Here is an 18,411-nt window from a genome sequence, read left to right as displayed (position 1 = left end):
GTGCTATTTAGCTGGACAATGCAGGTCCAGGCTCAGGAAACAATTGTGAGGGGTAAATACCAGTTGGGTTGGTACATTTTTTAATTTTCTTTTTATCGAAAGGTGAAACAAATTCATCTGGAGTTTTTGGGAGTATGACTATTTAAGGGTCATCTTGGAAAGAACTGAACTGGATTTAGAACATTTCTTGGATGTAGGGGAAAATATCATAAATTAATGAGGGAGAGAAGAAGTTATTGATACAGTGGAGGGGGATTGTAGGTAATCTTGGGATGCAAATTTGATGACGATTGTCATGACGTTGCTCGTTTGGTGTGAGATTAACCACACAAATAAAAAAGGGGGAAGATGTGTAAGAGGTTATGTTATGTTAGTTATGAACATTTATTATGTGTTTCGAGGGACTGTCTTTCCCTCGCGGTCCCCCTGTGCTGTCTTTCCCTCGCGGTCCCCCTGTACTGTCTTTCCCTCGCGGTCCCCCTGTGCTGTCTTTCCCTCGCGGTCCCTCTGTGCTGTCTTTCCCTCGCAGTCCCCCTGTGCTGTCTTTCCCTCACGGTCCCGCTGTGCTGTCTTTCCCTCGTGGTCCCCCTGTGCTGTCTTTCCCTCGCGGGCCCCCTGTACTGTCTTTCCCTCGCGGTCCCCCTGTGCTGTCTTTCCCTCGCGGTCCCCCTGTACTGTTTTTCCCTCGCGGTCCCCCTGTGCTGTCTTTCCCTCGCGGTCCCCCTGTGCTGTCTTTCCCTCGCGGTCCCCCTGTGCTGTCTTTCCCTCACGGTCCCCCTGTACTGTCTTTCCCTCGTGGTTCCCCCTGTGCTGTCTTTCCCTCACGGTTCCCCCTGTGCTGTCTTTCCCTCACGGTTCCCCCTGTGCTGTCTTTCCCTCACGATCCCCCTGTGCTGTCTTTCCCTCACAGTCCCCCTGTACTGTCTTTCCCTCGCGGTTCCCCCTGTGCTGTCTTTCCCTCACGGTCCCCCTGTGCTGTCTTTCCCTCACGGTCCCTCTGTGATGTCTTTCCTTCGCGGTCCCCCTGTACTGTCTTTCCCTCACGGTCCCTCTGTGATGTCTTTCCCTCACGGTCCCTCTGTGATGTCTTTCCCTCGCGGTCCCCCTGTACTGTCTTTCCCTCACGGTCCCCCTGTGCTGTCTTTCCCTCACGGTCCCTCTGTGATGTCTTTCCCTCGCGGTCCCCCTGTACTGTCTTTCCCTCACGGTCCCTCTGTGATGTCTTTCCCTCGCGGTCCCCCTGTGCTGTCTTTCCCTCGCGGTCCCCCTGTACTGTCTTTCCCTCATGGTCCCCCTGTATTGTCTTTCCCTCGCGGTACCTCTGTGATGTCTTTCCCTCGCGGTCCCCCTGTGCTGTCTTTCCCTCGCGGTTGTCAGCTCTTTCACGAGCCTCGATTCAGTATACAAAAAAAAAAAAAAAGAGGTGTGTGGTAAATGTATCCACCGTAGAAAAAGTAATATTCAAATTTGGGACGCCTTGTAAATTTTTGAATGTTTGGGGAGCCCATTTTATAGGACAAGTGGTATGGGAAATTGTGTAGAACCCTATAAGTGTGGGGAAAAAACATTTTCAATGTCCCTAAAAACAGCGAATGGAAGACAAAACGGGTTCCTAAAAATGAATTGGAAAATTGTGACCAAAACTGGGCTAAAATGGTTAAATGGGATACCAATAGTTTTGATAACAGTGAGATCAACCTCTAGTGGAAAACGGGGCTTATTACTACCTCCGCCACCAAAGGTGGATGGAGGTTATGTTTTCACCGTCTGTTTATTTGTTTGTTTGTGAACAAAATATCTCAAAGTTGTGGACGGATTTGGAAGAAACTTGGTTGTCCGGTTGGATGTCTGACAAGGACGATTCTATTTTGGTGAGGATCTGAATATGGATTCGGATATGAGGATTATTTAATTTTTTCAGTGATTCTTCACCATTGGGCGATCGGGCCAAAAACGATACATAGCAGGATATCTCAAAGGGTTAAGGATGGATTTGGACGAAACTTGTTGGAAAGGTGTGTGTGGCAAGGAAGAATCGATTCAATTTTGGTGAAGATTTGGATCCAGATCCAGCTAGTAGAATTTTTAAAGTGATTCTTCACCACTGAGTGATATGGCCAACCAGGCGGAGGTATGCTCTTGACCGAGTGTCGTTCTAGTTACCCTCGCCTGAGGAGAGGATATTGCATTTTAGTCCGTTTGTTACTTGCTGGAATAGATTCCGGCAAGTATGTTGGTTGGTTGGTTTGTCTGTTTGTGCGCAGTACTACGTCTACATCGTTGCACATAGCGTCGCCATACTTTATACACATATTTGCCTTGCCCTGGAATAGACTGTGCCTTGATTTGAATACTTACCTTGATTGATTACAACAGCAATTAATAAAAAACGTATTATAATTATAAACTTGCTTCGACAGTTGCCTAGTCACCACGCCCTCTAGTGGCAAAAATATATCAAAATGGCGCGGGCAAGCTGAACTGTCAATAAATGTAATGATTTTTGTCCGATATTGTTAAAATATTGCTTGTGATACCTCACAGGGGAAGAATAAGTACGTTCACAGGGGAAGAATAGGAATAAGTAAGAAGAAGTACATAAGATTTAAAAAAAAGTACATTCCGACAAGTCCTTGGTCTCTGACCGATTTTGTTTTTTTTCATTTGTCTGTGTGTTTGTCTGCACAGAATAAATATGATTTTCTCTGCAACCGTTAGTCCGATTGTCGAGAAATGTTCACCATAGGTGCAACACCACCTGTATAATTTTTTAAATGATAATTATGACATAATATGTCACGTGGTTCGGCCGCCATCTTGGAAAAATCGAAAAACTTTCCACCTCTATATCTCCGAAATCGCTGAATATAAAAAATTGAGACATGGCTCATTGTAAAGAACTCTCCATGGGGAATAAAATATGTTGATGTTGTCATAGGTGCCTCCATTATGACATCATAATTCGACAAGTACAAAACTTCATCCGATCAAGATGAAATTTCTTGAGCATAATCTAGGAATAAATTAGAGGAGAAAAAAATAATAATGATGACGTCATTGGTCACGTGGTTCGGCCGCCATATTTGTTTTAACACAAAAGCCTTAAAAACCACTGAAAATACATCCTGGCGAGGGTTTGCAATCTCTGATTGCTCTTTCTTGTACTACAATGTTTTCTGATTGGAAAAGCGAAGATAGTGTTTTTTCGTGAATAGTAGGCGAGTCATCGCCGGCATCCCGACTGGATTTCTCACCTAATCATTTCTCAGGGTAAGGAAAAGTGTAACTCCTACAGAGGCAATGTTAGGCAACCTCTTGTCATGGTTCCTTAGGAACCAAGGCAATGATAAATCATTTCATGTAATCTTTTGTTTTGTAATTATGTAATATGAATGAATGTATCTGATTGGGTACGTGTACGTTGTTGTGCTTTGACATTTCAGCATGATGTTTGGGCAAAGTCTTCTCGATGATGGATTTATTCGGGTCCTGTTGCATACATGACGAATTGATTCTTGTGACTTGTTCAACATGTGTATGTATATATGAAATGTTTTACTTGAGTTTAAATAAGAGAAATACACCGGCGCCAGAATGTCTGACATTACTAATGGTATGGAAAACAGATTGGGGCCTAATCTGCATGTTCTGTTGATCTAATCTGCATGAACAATACAATGTTTGTAAATCCTCCGAGGGTCAAACAGGCCATTGTTGGGTAATTCACTCAGTCATCTACATATCTCTTTGGAATGTAAATACCTTGTGATGATAATCGATGTCAACAGGTGACACATTTGACCCACAGAAGGGGTGGTGATAAGGTCGTAAGCTGTCCTGCGTAAGCTGTCCTGCGCTGATACCTCAGGCTATTTCAGGTTCTGTGTAAATGGTGAAGGGTTTTCTGCCTTTTCAGAGATTGGCTTGATGTGATTCCAAGACAACCTCTCCGCATGTGTGATGTGATAAACTATCTATATTTTATTTTGTTTTGAGTTTAAAAAAGATTGAATTTCTCAGGCAGTTGCCATTGTCTCCGAGTATGAATATCTTGGGGATAACCCAAACTTTTGCACAGTACTGTATATTTACGTCAATAATTTTTGTTTTTTAAACTTTTTTGCAGTGGAACAAATACACATGTACATGCTTGCGTACGTTTGTCAGAATTACATCACTTGAATTTGTCAGAATTATGTCAGAGTATTGAACAAAACCAGATTTGTTTTTTACAGGTCATGTGATGTTGTATTTACAGGTGAATACATTCAATCTACAAGGGAGACTGCACCTACATTTATGACCATCGGCAACACAGGCCCGCAGGACTCGCCAACTGAAACAAACAAGAGGACTTTTTACAAACACAACAAAAAGAATAATGAATTGTTTGTACGTAATAATTTTCACCAGGTTCACAAAGGAGAGAAAGATGAACGCCCATACAAGTGCACAAGTTGTAGCAAAGCTTTTAAACAATCATCCACCCTTAAACAACACGTGAGAATTCACAATAGTGAACGCCCATACAAATGCACAAGTTGTGGAAAATCTTTTAATTATTCATCCCACCTTAAAATACACATGAGAATTCACAATGATGAACGCCCATACAAATGCACAAGTTGTGCAAAAGCATTTAATCATTCATCTACCCTTAAACAACACATGAGAATTCACACTGATGAACGCCCATACAAATGCACAAGTTGTGGAAAATCCTTTAATCATTCATCTACCCTTAAATCGCACGTGAGAATTCACAATGATGAACGGCCATACAAATGCACAAGTTGTGGAAGATCTTTTAATCAGTCATCCCACCTTACAACACACATGAGAATTCACAATGGTGAACGCCCATACAAATGCACAAGTTGTGGAAAATCTTTTGTTCAGTCATCCTATCTTAAATCACACATGATCATTCACAATGGTGAACGCCCGTATATATGCACGAGTTGTGGAAAATCTTTTAAACATTCATCCTACCTTAAAATACACATGAGAATTCACAATGATGAACGCCCATACAAATGCACAATTTGTGGAAAATCATTTAATCAGTCATCCAACCTTAAATCACACATGAGAATTCACAATGATGAACGCCCATACAAATGCACAAGTTGTGAAAAAACTTTTAATCAGTCATCCCACCGTAAATCACACATGAGAATTCACCATGGTGAACGCCCATACAAATGCACAAGTTGTGGAAAATCTTTTAACCAGTCATCCTTCCTTAAATCACACATGATCATTCACAATGGTGAACGCCCGTACAAATGCACGAGTTGTGGAAAATCTTTCAAACATTCATCCAACCTTAAAACACACACGAGAATTCACAATGATGAACGCCCATACAAATGCACAATTTGTGGAAAATCCTTTAATCATTCATCCAACCTTAAAACACACACGAGGATTCACAATGATGAACGCCCATACACATGCACAATTTGTGGGAAATCTTTTAACGAGTCATCCACCCTTAAATCACACGTGAGAATTCACAATAATGAACGCTCATACAAATGCACAAGTTGTGGAAAATCATTTAATCATTCATCCAACCTTAAATCACACGTGATAATTCACAATGATGAACGCCCATACACATGTACAAGTTGTGGAAAATCTTTTAATCGATCATCCACCCTTAAAGCACACATGACAATTCACAACAGAGAATGACCGTACAAATGCACAGTTTGTAGAGAATCTTTCAATCGGTCATGCTATCTAAAAACGTGTTCAAATTCACAATGGAGAACAAGGCGATTACCAAAAAGAGAGTGTGCATGCAAATGCATGCAAAGTCCTCCATTAAATCATGTGTGCTCATGAAACACTTTTTATTTTGCCTTTTTATATGTAGCCAAGGCTCGTGGAAGAGATAGACGCAGACAAGGGCAAACAATGGGTGTGGAGAGGAATGAGAGGCAGGAAAGCATCCATAGGGTGAACAAGATGGATACAGAAGAGAGATAATTTATGAATCTGAAATCGGACTGGGCCCAGAGCACAATTTGGAGAAAATCTTTTCATCGGTCATTCCACATGAAAAGCACGTGAAAATTTACTTGAGAAGTCACACCAGACAATGTCCACACTGATGCACAATTTGCAAAAAGTATTTCGCTCAATCATCCTGCCTTAAAACACTTGAGCACCTTGTGAATGTTTGAATGTGAATAAGACTTTTTTGACCGCATCAACAATATGGCACACATGCCCTTCTGCTGAAAAGCATCCACATAGTATGATGCTGCCACCACCATGCTTCACGGTAAGTGTTGTGGAAAACCAATCAGGTTCACACAACTTAGTCCAACTGGTGGTTTAATTCCATTAAGACCATGACATCATTCTGTAATACAGGAAATGCAATAGGAATAAGATTTGGCATCACATGGGTCCATCCATAACATTCAATGCAAGCAAGCTTAATATTCTATGCAGGCGTACCGTTAGCGAGTCTGCTAGATGTAACATGTCACAGGAGAAGTCTCGGAGCACCGTCCGCAGCGGGTCTTATAGCCGCGCCCCTAGCGGTGTCAGCGAGCAGCGAGCATCACCCCGGGTTCAGTACGAATACGATTTCACTACATTCTCCCCCCCGTTAGAATTAGACTGCAGAGCGGCTAGAAGCGAGCGAGCGTCAGCACAAACAGGGTGCGGAACAGGGTATCAGTTGACCCAACCGTACCGGTCCGGGCGGCGTGAATTTCTCTGCCAGCACGCGTCCGAAATTCCCCGGGTACGGCATCACGTATCCCAGTGTCCCCGGCGTCGGAGGCGCCACCAGGGTCAGGTGACGAAGGGGGTACCACCAAGCCGTCGGGCCCGGGTAGATGCGGCGAGGGGAGGGTCGGTAGACTTTCGGCGATGGGAGCGTCGGGAGAGTCCATAGTCTCATAGATGGGTTCGATCGGTTCGTCCGATTCCCTACTCGGGTCGGCGATCCCGCATGGGGCAAGATGACGTACGGAGACAGTAGTCTCACGTCCATCAGCCGTCATCACACGAGCATGCTCAGGATTAGCCTGGAGAATCTGCACTTTGTCCACTAGGGGGTCGTACTTGCTCATGCGAACCGCCCGTTTAAGGTAGGCCGGCCCGGGCCCAGCGAGCCAACTGGGTAAAGACCGTATACACCCCGTGCTCCTGGGGTGGTGGAAAAGTCGCTCGTGGGGAGTTTGGTTGGTTGCCGTACACAGGAGAGCCCTGATCGAGTTCAACGCCGCAGGTAGCGACCAAGCCCATTTATCGAGGCCCTGGCCGAGGGTCCGGAGGTTGAGCATGACGGCCCTCCAGATAATCCCGTTGAAGCGTTCAATCTGCCCATTTGCCTGGGGTCTGTATGGCGTGGTGTAACTAGAAGCGATGTTATTTTGGAGCAGATAGCCGCGCACCTCCTGAGACAAGAAGACCGCACCCCGGTCGGTATGCACATAGGCCGGGTACCCGAACATAGAGAACAAGTTCTGTAAGCATCGCATCACCGTGGCAGCAGTCATGTCCACGCACGTATAAGCGAAGGGGAATCGCGAGTACTCATCGACGATAGTGAGCAGATAGCGAGAGCTACTCGACACCGGCAATGGGCCCTTGAAATCCATCGCCAAGCATTCCCACGGCCTCGTAGCCCTAACCAGAGTCCCCATGGGTGGGTTATAGAAACGCGGTTTGATTTCCGCGCATATAGCGCAGTCGCGACAGATACGGCGGATATCGTCAATCGAGTATGGGAGATTGCCACGCCGCACAAAATGAGCGAAACGCGTTATGCCCGGATGGCCCGCAGTGGCATGCAGCACACGTAGGCCCTCCAAAGAGGTGATACCCGCGCATGTAGCCGGTCTCGATAAGGCGTCGGCGGCCCGGTTATCCGTCCCCGGGCGGTATTTGATGGTGTAACAGAAGTCGGCGAGTTCGATACGCCAGCGAGTGATTTTCTCATTCTTAATGCGCTGGGCGTGTAAGGTGTCGTACATGAACGCAACACTTTGCTGGTCCGTGATGATTTGGAAGCACCGCCCGAGTAAGTACGGGCGCCATCGCTGAATAGACTCGACGATCGCATACGCTTCCTTTTCGACAGATGAGTGTCTCCGCTCAGTGGTGGTAAGAGTCCGTGAAAAGAAAGCCACCGGACCACCCTCCTTGGGAGAGGGTCGCCGCGATGGCCTGATCCGAGGCATCACTTTCGAGGACGAAAGATCCGCTCTCGTCGATCGTTGCCACGGCGGCACTGGCGATGTCGGCCTTAAGGCCTCCAAAGGCCGCCAACGCGGCCGGACGCAGTGGGAAGGTGTCGCAGGCCACGAGGGGGCGAAGTTTCGCGGAGAAATTTTGTACCCATTTGGAGTAATGGGCGAATAGCCCGAGGGCGCGCTTCAGGGACGCCCGATCGCAGGGAGGGGCCATGTCGAGCAAAGGTCGCAGACGCTCCTTATCCGGAGCGACAGAGCCATGGGTCACGGTGTACCCCAGAAGATCTATCTTGCGTAGAGAGTATTGGCACTTATCCTCGTTCATGGTTAAGTGATACCTCTGCGCGACCTCGAGGAAGCACTTCAGATTAGCATCATGGTGCCCTTGGTCATACCCACAAACCGTAAGATTGTCTAGGTAGACGAAAACATCGGTTAAGTGCTCCCTCGCAATGAGGTCATCCATGGCCCTCTGGAAACAGGCGACCCCGTTCGTTACCTCAAAAGGCAATCGAGTAAACTGGTACAACCGCTGCCCCGACTCAAAAGTGGTATAGATACGATCCGCCCTAGAGATAGGGATATGATGGTACGCACTACGGAGATCGAGAGTGCTGTAGACCGAATACTGGGCCACCTGTCGCACCAGCGCGTCCATCCCCGGAAGGGGGTAGGCATCCAGCTGTGTAAAGCGGTTAATCGTTTGGGAATATTCGATTACCATGCGTCTGCGGTGGGCCTCGCTTCGCACCACCAAGACCTGGGCTCGCACGGCGACCGGCTAGGTTCTATGATACCGTCTTTCAAGAGCTGAGCTGTTTCGTCCGCAATGAATTGCATGTCTGCGCGAGAGTAGCGCCGTGATTTTACCGCGACAGGGGTACAGTCGGAGGTTAGATTGGGGAACAGCGAAAGCGGCTGGATTTCCATTTTCGCTAGGGCACACACAGCAAGCGCGTCCACCCCCACAACAAGCGTGTCAGGCCCACCAAACTCCATTTCCAGACATCCATGCCGCCTAAGAAAATCGTGTCCTAACAGAATATCAGCACATAAAGCAGGTAAAACCATAAGGTGTACATCTGGAAAAACCCGTCCCTTTATCACGAGTTTCAATCGGCATTCCCCCTTCGTGCTGAGTCGAAGTCCCTGGGAAGCCATGAAGATCCGTCTCGTAGACCTCAAGACCTGCCAACCATGCCTGTGCACTAGTCGCTGGTCGATAAAACTATCCGTAGACCCTGTATCCACCAAGGCCCGCACACAATGGCCTTCGACATGAGGGGAATAAGGGCTTGAGCCAGGCCAGACGAGCCTGCTGGGAGTGGGACTGAACCCCCCCGAGTGGGTCGGACGAGCCTCGTGGGCGGATCCTATGCCAGCAGCAGTTTTGCGGTCGTTGCCGGAGTCTTCGTTGTCCATGGGGAATCCGTTAAAGCCATCGGAGAGCTTTCCCATGCATTCCGGTGTTTTGCGATTCAAAATCTGACAATTTTGACGGGAAAAAGCCTCCGTAGTATTTGAAAGCGCCTTTTGACACTTTTGGCAGAAAAGGGCCTCCGTAGTATTCGAAATCACCTTTTTACGGGTGAGGGCCACCGTAGTTGGTACCGAACCCATGTCGCCGCCAGTGGACGCTGTTCGGTCATGAGCGACACGACGAGAACGTACCGCTGGGGCTTGGCGAGGCTCCAAAGCCCCTCGCGTGGCCCGGAGTCTGGTCAAGGACGCATACGCCGTGCCCGATTGAGGATGAGACTGTGGTGGCTGTCCGGTGACGCCCGCCAAGGTCGACTGAGCGCCCAGGGGCCCGCAGAGAGGGGCCCTGCCCTTCAAAGCCGGGTAAGGCGCCGGGTTCCCGGCTCGGCTCGTAGGCTCCGCAATGAGCCCGTTCAAGGTCGCGCGCGGCCGCGAGCCACGTGCGGTTTTCCGGCACACTTTCGCGTAATGCCCCTTTTGCGAGCACAAATGGCATATGGCGTCCCGAGCCGGACACGGCCCGGGAATGACGTTGTCCCCCACAGAAATAGCAGGTGGCCCCGCGTAAGGCCTTGGGTCTGGCCGTTGCGGCAGCCATCAGGACTGGGTCCTCCTCCGGAGCATCCTGGAGTTCCGCGAGCAGGTCCGCTTCCTCGGCGGTAGCACTCTCCGGCCGTGCGTGTAGCGAAGTTCCCGCCAAGAGGCGCGTGCGATCATAGGTGTTCGATTGCAACCGCGCTTCGGTGTATACCTTTCCTTGCTCGAGTGCCGTAGCGAAGGTCAGGTCGGTCTTCTCCAGGAGTTTGAGCCTTAGGTCCTGGGAGGAGACCCCAGCGACATAGGCATCTAAAAGAAGGTCATCATGAGACTGCGCGTGAGTCCGTGGCTCCCTGGTGCTGTCCAGCAAGAGCTGCCGGAGCTCCTGGGCGTAGTGGTCCATCGGCTCGTTGGGTTGCTGACGTCGCGTTAGTAGCAAATACCGAGCATACACCGGGCTCTTTTCCTTTATGTACAACCATTTGAGCTCCGCAATCGCGAGGTCGTACGTCGCGCATTGTGCGATGGAATTGTACACCTTGTAGTCGATTTTTGAATGAAGCGTTGCTAGCTTCGCGGCAGCCGTCGGCTCGGTCTCAGGCTCCGCAAAATGATGCTCCAACGTTTTGAGCCAGTGCTTCAGTTGCAATCCTCCATCCGAGGCTTGCGGGTCAGCACAGAATGTTGCCCGCCATGTCGGTAGATCTTTAATGGAATTAAGTGTTGTGGAAAACCAATCAGGTCCACACAACTTAGTCCAACTGGTGGTTTAATTCCATTAAGACCATGACATCATTCTGTAATACAGGAAATGCAATGGGAATAAGATTTGGCATCACATGGGTCCATCCATAACATTCAATGCAAGCAAGCTTAATATTCTATGCAGGCGTACCGTTAGCGAGTCTGCTAGATGTAACATGTCACAGGAGAAGTCTCGGAGCACCGTCCGCAGCGGGTCTTATAGCCGCGCCCCTAGCGGTGTCAGCGAGCATCACCCCGGGTTCAGTACGAATACGATTTCACTACAGTAAGTATGGTGTTGGATGGGTTATGAGCCATGCTCTGCTTCGGCTGGGCATAGTGCTTTGCATTCAGGCCAAATAATTCGTTTTTCGTCTCATCAGAACGTTTTGAATATTAATATTAATAAATAATATTTTGCCTCATGTTCTCAATCTGTTACGTGCCTTTCTACAAACTCCAGCATGCTGTTATGTGCGTTTTTCTCAGGAGTGGCTTCCATTTCGTCACTCTCCCAAAAACCCTAGATTTGTGAAATGCTGTATTGACTGTTGTCCTCCCCGCAGGTACTCCAATTTCAGCAAAGGAACTCTGTAGTTCTGTCAGAATGGTCATTGTGTTCTTGGTCACCTCCCTGACCACGGTCCTTCTTGTCTGGTTGCTCAATTTGGTCGGCTCGCCAGCTCTAGGAATAGTCTGCATAGTTCCATATTCTTTCCATTTCTTAATGATGGAGCTCACAGTGCTCTTGGGAACTTTCAACACTCGAGAAATCGTTTTAAACCTTTCCCCAGATCTATGCCTACTCACTATCTCAGAGTTCTACAGACAGTTCCTTGGACTTCATGGTAAAGATTCTGCTCTGACATGCACTGTCAACTGTGGGACCTTATCCAGAAAGGGGTGTTTCTTTCAAAATCATGTCCAATCAATTGAACTGGCCACAGGTGGACTCCAATCAAGTTGGCGAGACATCTCAAGGATGATCAAAGGAAATTGGATGCACCTGAGCTCAATTTGGAGCTTCTCTGTGCAGGTTTTTTTTCGCTTCACTGGCACCTGCTCACCACACATTTTTACCTCTACAGCCATCGCACAATGCACACTGCTTCGTGAGCACGCCAACCATGGGAAGAGATTCGTCGAAAGCGACGACTGACACCAATACAACAACGACAACATGCATTTTTATTTTTTTTAGTGAAAGAGCTAAGAAAGATTTTAAGGCCATTTTCCCTGCTAGAGCGGGGGTTAGCTTTGCGGTCCCCATAACAATCTTCTCCATTTTGCCCTATTTTCTGCATCTGCCCTTGTTAACCCCCTTGCCAGCATTTCTTCTTCCACCATCTTTAGCCAAGTCTTTCTCGGTCTTCCCCGTCCTCTACATCCTTCTACATTCATTTCTATCACTCTTCTCAACCAGTCACTTTCATCCTTCCTCAACACATGACCAAACCAGCTCAACCTGTTTCTCTTCACAGCATCAATCACCAATATATATATATATATATATATATATATATATATATATATATATATATATATATATATATATATATATATATATATATATATATACAGTCACGTGAAAAAGTAAGTACACCCCATGTTAAGTTTTGACTTTCAACATACAGCTTTTTTTTTTTTTTTTTTTGTATACTGAATCGAGGCTCGTGAAAGAGCTAACATTTATTTCACAAACAAATCAACCAGACAAACAAAATATATGAAAAGAGGGAGCGGAAGACAAGATGGGGAGAGAAGGCGAAGCACACAAACACAACATTTGAGAGCAGGGAGAAGTGTGGGAGGGAGAGGGCTTGAGGGGAGGAGACGGGGGGGGGGGGGGGGGGAGGTATAAAACACAAGGGGACCAAGGACTTCCAGGACAGAAGTTGGTATTTCAAAAAAAAGTGTAGGATTTTGGGTGAAATTAGCGGGGGTAGAAAAGATCAAGGTTTTGGATGGGGGAGGATAAGAGATGGTGGTGAACAGCTGTTTTAAAGACCTGGAGGGTGGAGTGGGATTGAAGAGAGAGGGAGTTTGTTCCAGAGGCGGGAGAAAAGAGGAATTAAGGAGTGAAGGTGAGCAGAAAGTCTTGATTTGATCTTCATTTCAACAATATTGATAGATATTGGGGGAGGGGAGAAGGGGAGGGGGTAGGGTGGAGGGGGGAGGGGGAAAAGGAGGGGGAGGGGGAAAAGGGAGGGGGGGAGGGGGAAAAGGGAGGGGGGGAGGGGGGAAAGGGAGGGGGGGAGGGGGGAAAGGGAGGGGGGGAGGGGGAAAGGGAGGGGGAGGGGGGAAAGGGAGGGGGAGGGGGGGAGGGGGGAAAGGGAGGGAGAGGGGAGAATGGGAGGGGGAGGGGGAAAGGGGAGGGGAGAGGGGGAGGGGGAAGGGGGAGGGGAGAATGGGAGGGGAGAGGGGAGGGGAGAGGGGAAGGGAGGGGGAGGACGGAGGGGGAGGGAAGGGGAGGGCCAGTCAACAATGACGTTGCAGTTCTCATGGTCGGAGAGCAGCACAACAATCGCGACATAGTCCTGCATATTCGCAACAGCACGAAGCGGATTTTGGAGACACCGATCCTGTGACGTCCTCCAGTACCGGCGTTGCCGGGCGGGGGAAGGGAGACCCGTACATTCCCAACCCGTACATTCGCCCTCTCGACTCAAGCTCACTCGGACAAAAGCCTCGCACAAATTACACCGTGAAGGCCCAATGGTCATGTCTATGCCACAAATCACGGGCGCACTGAATTGAAAATATACACAAAGAATTAAGTTAAGCACCCCCCCCGTTTTTTTACAACCTCGCACAGTACAAGTTTGTTGTCGTCAAAACAGTGTAATATACCCATGATATTGCTATATTTTCTGGAGAAGTGATATTATGGTCACATAAAAACATAACAATCATGCCGTTTTCAATATTTTATTCTGAATAATTTAAGGTGAAATTTTTTGGGAATTTTAGGCATATTTTCACCTCAATTTAAGTATGGAGCTATAGGTCCATCACGGACAGTGTGGATGACGTTTATGTTTTCTAACGTACAGTCATTGTTCTGAGAAGACCTCTAGCGATCTTTGCGTCAATAACGTGTGTAGGACCCACGTGATCGGATCACTGACTCAACCAATCACTTTTTTTCACTTTGATCACTCAATTTCATCAATGGATAATTGCTAATGTCATACCAATCATTATTTGATCTCACATACCTTAGAATATATGCCAATGTATACATATACACAAAGAATATATATTAGGGGGTGCTTACCTTAATTCGTTGTGTAGGGGTGCTTAACTTAATTCTTTGTGTATATATAGAACGCTCATACTCCGTGAAAAGTGAAGCCGCCGTGTCACCATCTTGGTCAGCACAACTCGACCAACTCGCTTCGTGGATCTCGTTTTGTGCGGCAATAAACTGCTCCAATCGGTTACGAAAGGGTTGTGGAAAAACGTTTCACAGCTGTTTCAAAGACATTTAATTCATATCGCACAAAATCGATACAAAACACGATCGCATAAAAGGTGAAAAAACGTGTGACGTGTGACGGATGGAACATCACGTGATCGCTCTGAGCGAATCAGTCTGGCGGCGGGAATGGAACATCACGTGATCGCTCTGAGCGAATCAGCGCGCTGCTCTGGAACCGGCTGAGATTAGCGGGTACTTCGCTGAAATGCGCTGAGGTAAATATGAATAAAAAATATGGATCGTCAAATATTTTGAGTTCGGCCATGTTTGTCCCAGGCTCAATGGCCATGCCTATGCCAAATATCAAGCACGTAAGCCTCTCCGTTTAGGAGTCTATTGGTAACATTACACACACACACACACGTGTGCGTGTGCGCACACACACACACACACACACACACACACACACACACACACACACACACACACACACACACTGTGTTTTATATATCTAGATATATATATATATATTGTTGTGGATATGGGAATTGTGTTTTTTTAAATTGTTGTAAAATATCACCCTCCTTCCTCCTTTTGTTGTGTATAAAGGTCGAAGGTCATTCCCGTAGTTATTCCATATACCACACTTAGCAAATCATAGATTTCCTCCTTGTTCAGTAGTTATCTCCTTATTATGTGTATTAGATTAAGGCTGTGTCTTCCATTAACTAACACTCCATTGCACCGAATTCAAATAAGGTAGATTCCCTTTACATTCCCCTTTCGTCATTTGCCAACTGCATTGGGCGGTTTGCTGCATTCTGCTGCTGCTGTGGGGTTGTGGTTTTTCGCTGCAAGACTCCATTAGCCACGAGGTCATCTCGGAGCAGAAGGTGGGAGGAGTCAGCCCAGCGCCGGGAACAAGGCGTGGCCTTGCCAACGCCCCCTCTAAGGGCGGGATCGGTGAGCCCTCACGACCAATCAGGGCCGAGGCGAGCTCACCGATGGGCGTGTCCTGGAGGCCGGCGGCTTGATCGCCCGAGGCGTTATATAAGCGCGCGCGGAAGCCTTTGCGAGAGTCCTGAGAGTTGCCAGACGAGAGATCCGTTAAGGAGACAGCAAGCCATAAGTGAGAGGAAGAGACAGCAAGCCTTGTGAAGAAAGAGACAGCAAGCCTTGTGAAGAGAGAGACAGCAAGCCTTGTGAAGAGAGAGACAGCAAGCCTTGTGAAGAGAGACGTGCAACCTGCGGGAGTACGAGTGAGGGAGACACTGTTGCCAACCAGCCTTGCCACCACGGGCTCTAACGCGTTGCTGGGAGCATCCCGGCGGTGTGGACCAGAGGGCGGAGAGCCGGCGGCTGCTCGCTCCCGGCCCGGTCGTCCTGCCATCCCACCTGAACCTTCCTCTCCTTCCAGCGATTCATCCCTATCATCATCCCCTGTGTAAGTCTGATTGTTCGTCCGTCTTCTGTGTTGTCCTGGGGTTGTAAGTAAGACTGCCATAGTTAAGTTAGTTTGCACTGTGTCCTTCTGGTCCATCCCTCTTTCTGCATTATTTTATTATCCTTCCTTCTTCCTTGGTTTCTTTCATTGTGTAAATAGTAGTAATAAATAATAGTCATATTTCCAACCTTTTGCCTTCGTCTTCCTCTTCTTCACATCCGTCGTCTTTGTCTTTTCCCCATTGAAAACCTGTGGCACGATTTGGCCAACGTTCAAGGATCGGGTCTAGTATCTGTTAATAGTTCGTGTCGCGGTTGCTAAAACCGCTCGGCAATTAACATCTGTCCGCATAACGAACGGGGCTGTGCACCGGCCTTTCCCGGAGGTTGCTGGGCAGCCTCAGGGACCACGTCGGTCAGTTATAGAAGAGGGGATTAATCCCCCCTCTAAGGGGAACAGAGGCCGACGTTGGGTTCCGTAACAATATATATATATATATGTATTGTTACTGATCGCGGTTTAGATGGTATGATGGGCCGAGCGGATGGTCCAACCGCGACCGAACAGTTATTCCCCGATTAGAACCCGATTCCACCCAAACATTGGCCGGATCGCACCGCAGCTATTCAATAGGGAAAAGACAAAGGTGACACGGATGTGAAGAAGAAGAAGAAGAAGAAGAAGAAGAAGACAAAAAGGTTGGAAATACTACTAAATTTATTCCTACTATTTACATGCTCAAAGTAACCAAGGAGAAGGAAAGATAATAAAATAATATACAGAAGAATCAGAGACACAGTGCAATTATTAGCTTATACAGACTTAATTAACCCAGGGACAGAACAAACAAAACAAACTCACGTACACAAGAAGGGTGGAAAGGCAGGAGGTGGATGGCTGGAGGGAGAGGAACGTCCAAGGGGGTCCTGCAGCACAACCGGCGCGTTTAGCAGCCGCCGTTCCTTCACGGCCCTGCTCCAAACCGCCGTTCAGGCCCAAGCTGCTGTTGTGGCTGCTGTGGACGTCGCGTGTTTTGCCAGGCCTTGTCCGACTCGTCTGGTCCAAACCCTCAACTCTTTCTTGGTCCGCTCACTCTTTACCACCAACTCCTCACCGCAACCAACGCAACCAACTGACCACCACCACCGACTCCTCACCGCAACCAACTGACCACCGACTCCACTGACTGACTCCTCACGACTCTCTCTCTTGCTTCTTGCGTGCGCGCCTTTTATAGCGCCTCCAGCGATCAAGCCGCCGGCCTTCCTGACACGCCCATCGGTGTGCTCACCTCGGCCCTGGTTGGTCACGCGACCCTCTCGCTCCGCCCTTGATGACGACGGGCGGGCACGCCCCTCTTCCCCTCTATGACGAGGTGGAGACACGCCTTTCTTCTCCGACCCTGCCTCGTGGTCAATGGCGGTTATTGGAGGGGAGGTAATTGGCAATCGAGGGTTGGCAATCACCAGAGGGGATGTAAAAGGGAATGGAGATTTTGGGGATGGGAATGAAAGGGGATCTATTCTCTTTCACTGGTGCAATGGAGTACTTCAATTAATGGGAGACACAGCCTTACTCTAAAACACAGAATAAGAGATAACTATCAAACAGGGGTATTCTATTATTTGGCTGATGTGTATGCTTGTGGACTAATTATGGGATGCCCTTTCACCTTTACACAGCTCCGGAGGTAGGGGGGTGCAGAATAAACAATAATAATAATAATACAGCACACAATCAAAAAAATACAGTCCTCATCTCCGCAACACTGCACCCTCCTCCTCTTAGGCACGTCCCGGGCCTACAACTTTTATTTAGTGTGACACGTAGGTGTAGTTCCCTCTACTTTTAACCTGACCCTGAGTGCGACAGTTTTTAAAACATAAATAAATGTATCCCGCTGCTCCATTGCACCCTGCTTAACAGACTTACGCCCACAGTTAACCGAATTGCGGAATGGTCTTCAAACTACACACTGATGGTGGGAAGCATTATTTACACTTGACGCTACTTTTATTTACAAGACTAACCCAGGACCTGTAATTGTTCTTTCTGGGGGGGGAGACAGTCTGCTCTGCATCGACGCACCATGAAAGCACCCAAAAACGCACCCAAGCACCAATCGGTGCAGTCACCATTGTTCAAGAATGTTCAACAATAAAAAATAACCAAACAACCCCTAACCCTGTAGGTGATCTCTTGCTCTTCGGCTCCCTCTGCTGGTTATCATTATTTGTTCTTCCAGATGTTGTCATTCCTTTGCTTGGCTTACTGGCGGCCTATTTGTATTAAAACTTGCACCCAATGTGTCCATTTTTATTTATTTTATTTATGGCCCACAGGGCCGACTACGTGTGGTTCACCTGTGGGGCATCGGTGCCCTGTGGCCAAGGTCCGCCAGCAAGATTTCGGGCCCTCATGGCCGGTTCCAGCAGAGGGGCCATGTCCCAACCCATGGGGTCCATAAGTGGTGCTTGGCCACAGACATGTGGTCCATAATGTGGTGCATCGATGCAGACAGCTGGTTCTGGGAATTCCGGGCGCACAATGGAGGACTCACGCAC

General features: G+C 47.9%; 1 protein-coding gene across 7 annotated transcripts in view; it reads left to right on the top strand.

Moving 5' to 3' along the window:
- LOC137427365 (uncharacterized) overlaps positions 1-18,411 on the top strand; it is a 351,150-nt gene that overhangs the window by 43,639 nt on the left and 289,100 nt on the right. For 5 of the 7 annotated variants that reach the window (XM_078778349.1, XM_078778347.1, XM_078778346.1 and 2 more), the window contains one exon: positions 4,259-6,022. The exons of the other annotated variants lie outside the window; for them this stretch is intronic. In XM_078778349.1, coding sequence (XP_078634475.1) covers positions 4,259-5,700 — 1,442 coding nt within the window. In that variant the 3' untranslated portion in view covers positions 5,701-6,022. Of the gene's footprint in view, positions 1-4,258; positions 6,023-18,411 lie in introns of those variants that run through there. 7 annotated transcript variants of the gene reach the window in all.

The sequence above is a fragment of the Myxine glutinosa genome, chromosome 5 (assembly GCF_964187855.1).
Source record: "Myxine glutinosa chromosome 5, kmMyxGlut1.1, whole genome shotgun sequence".
NCBI lineage: Eukaryota > Metazoa > Chordata > Myxini > Myxiniformes > Myxinidae > Myxine > Myxine glutinosa.
This window is presented reverse-complemented; position numbering and strand designations above follow the sequence as displayed.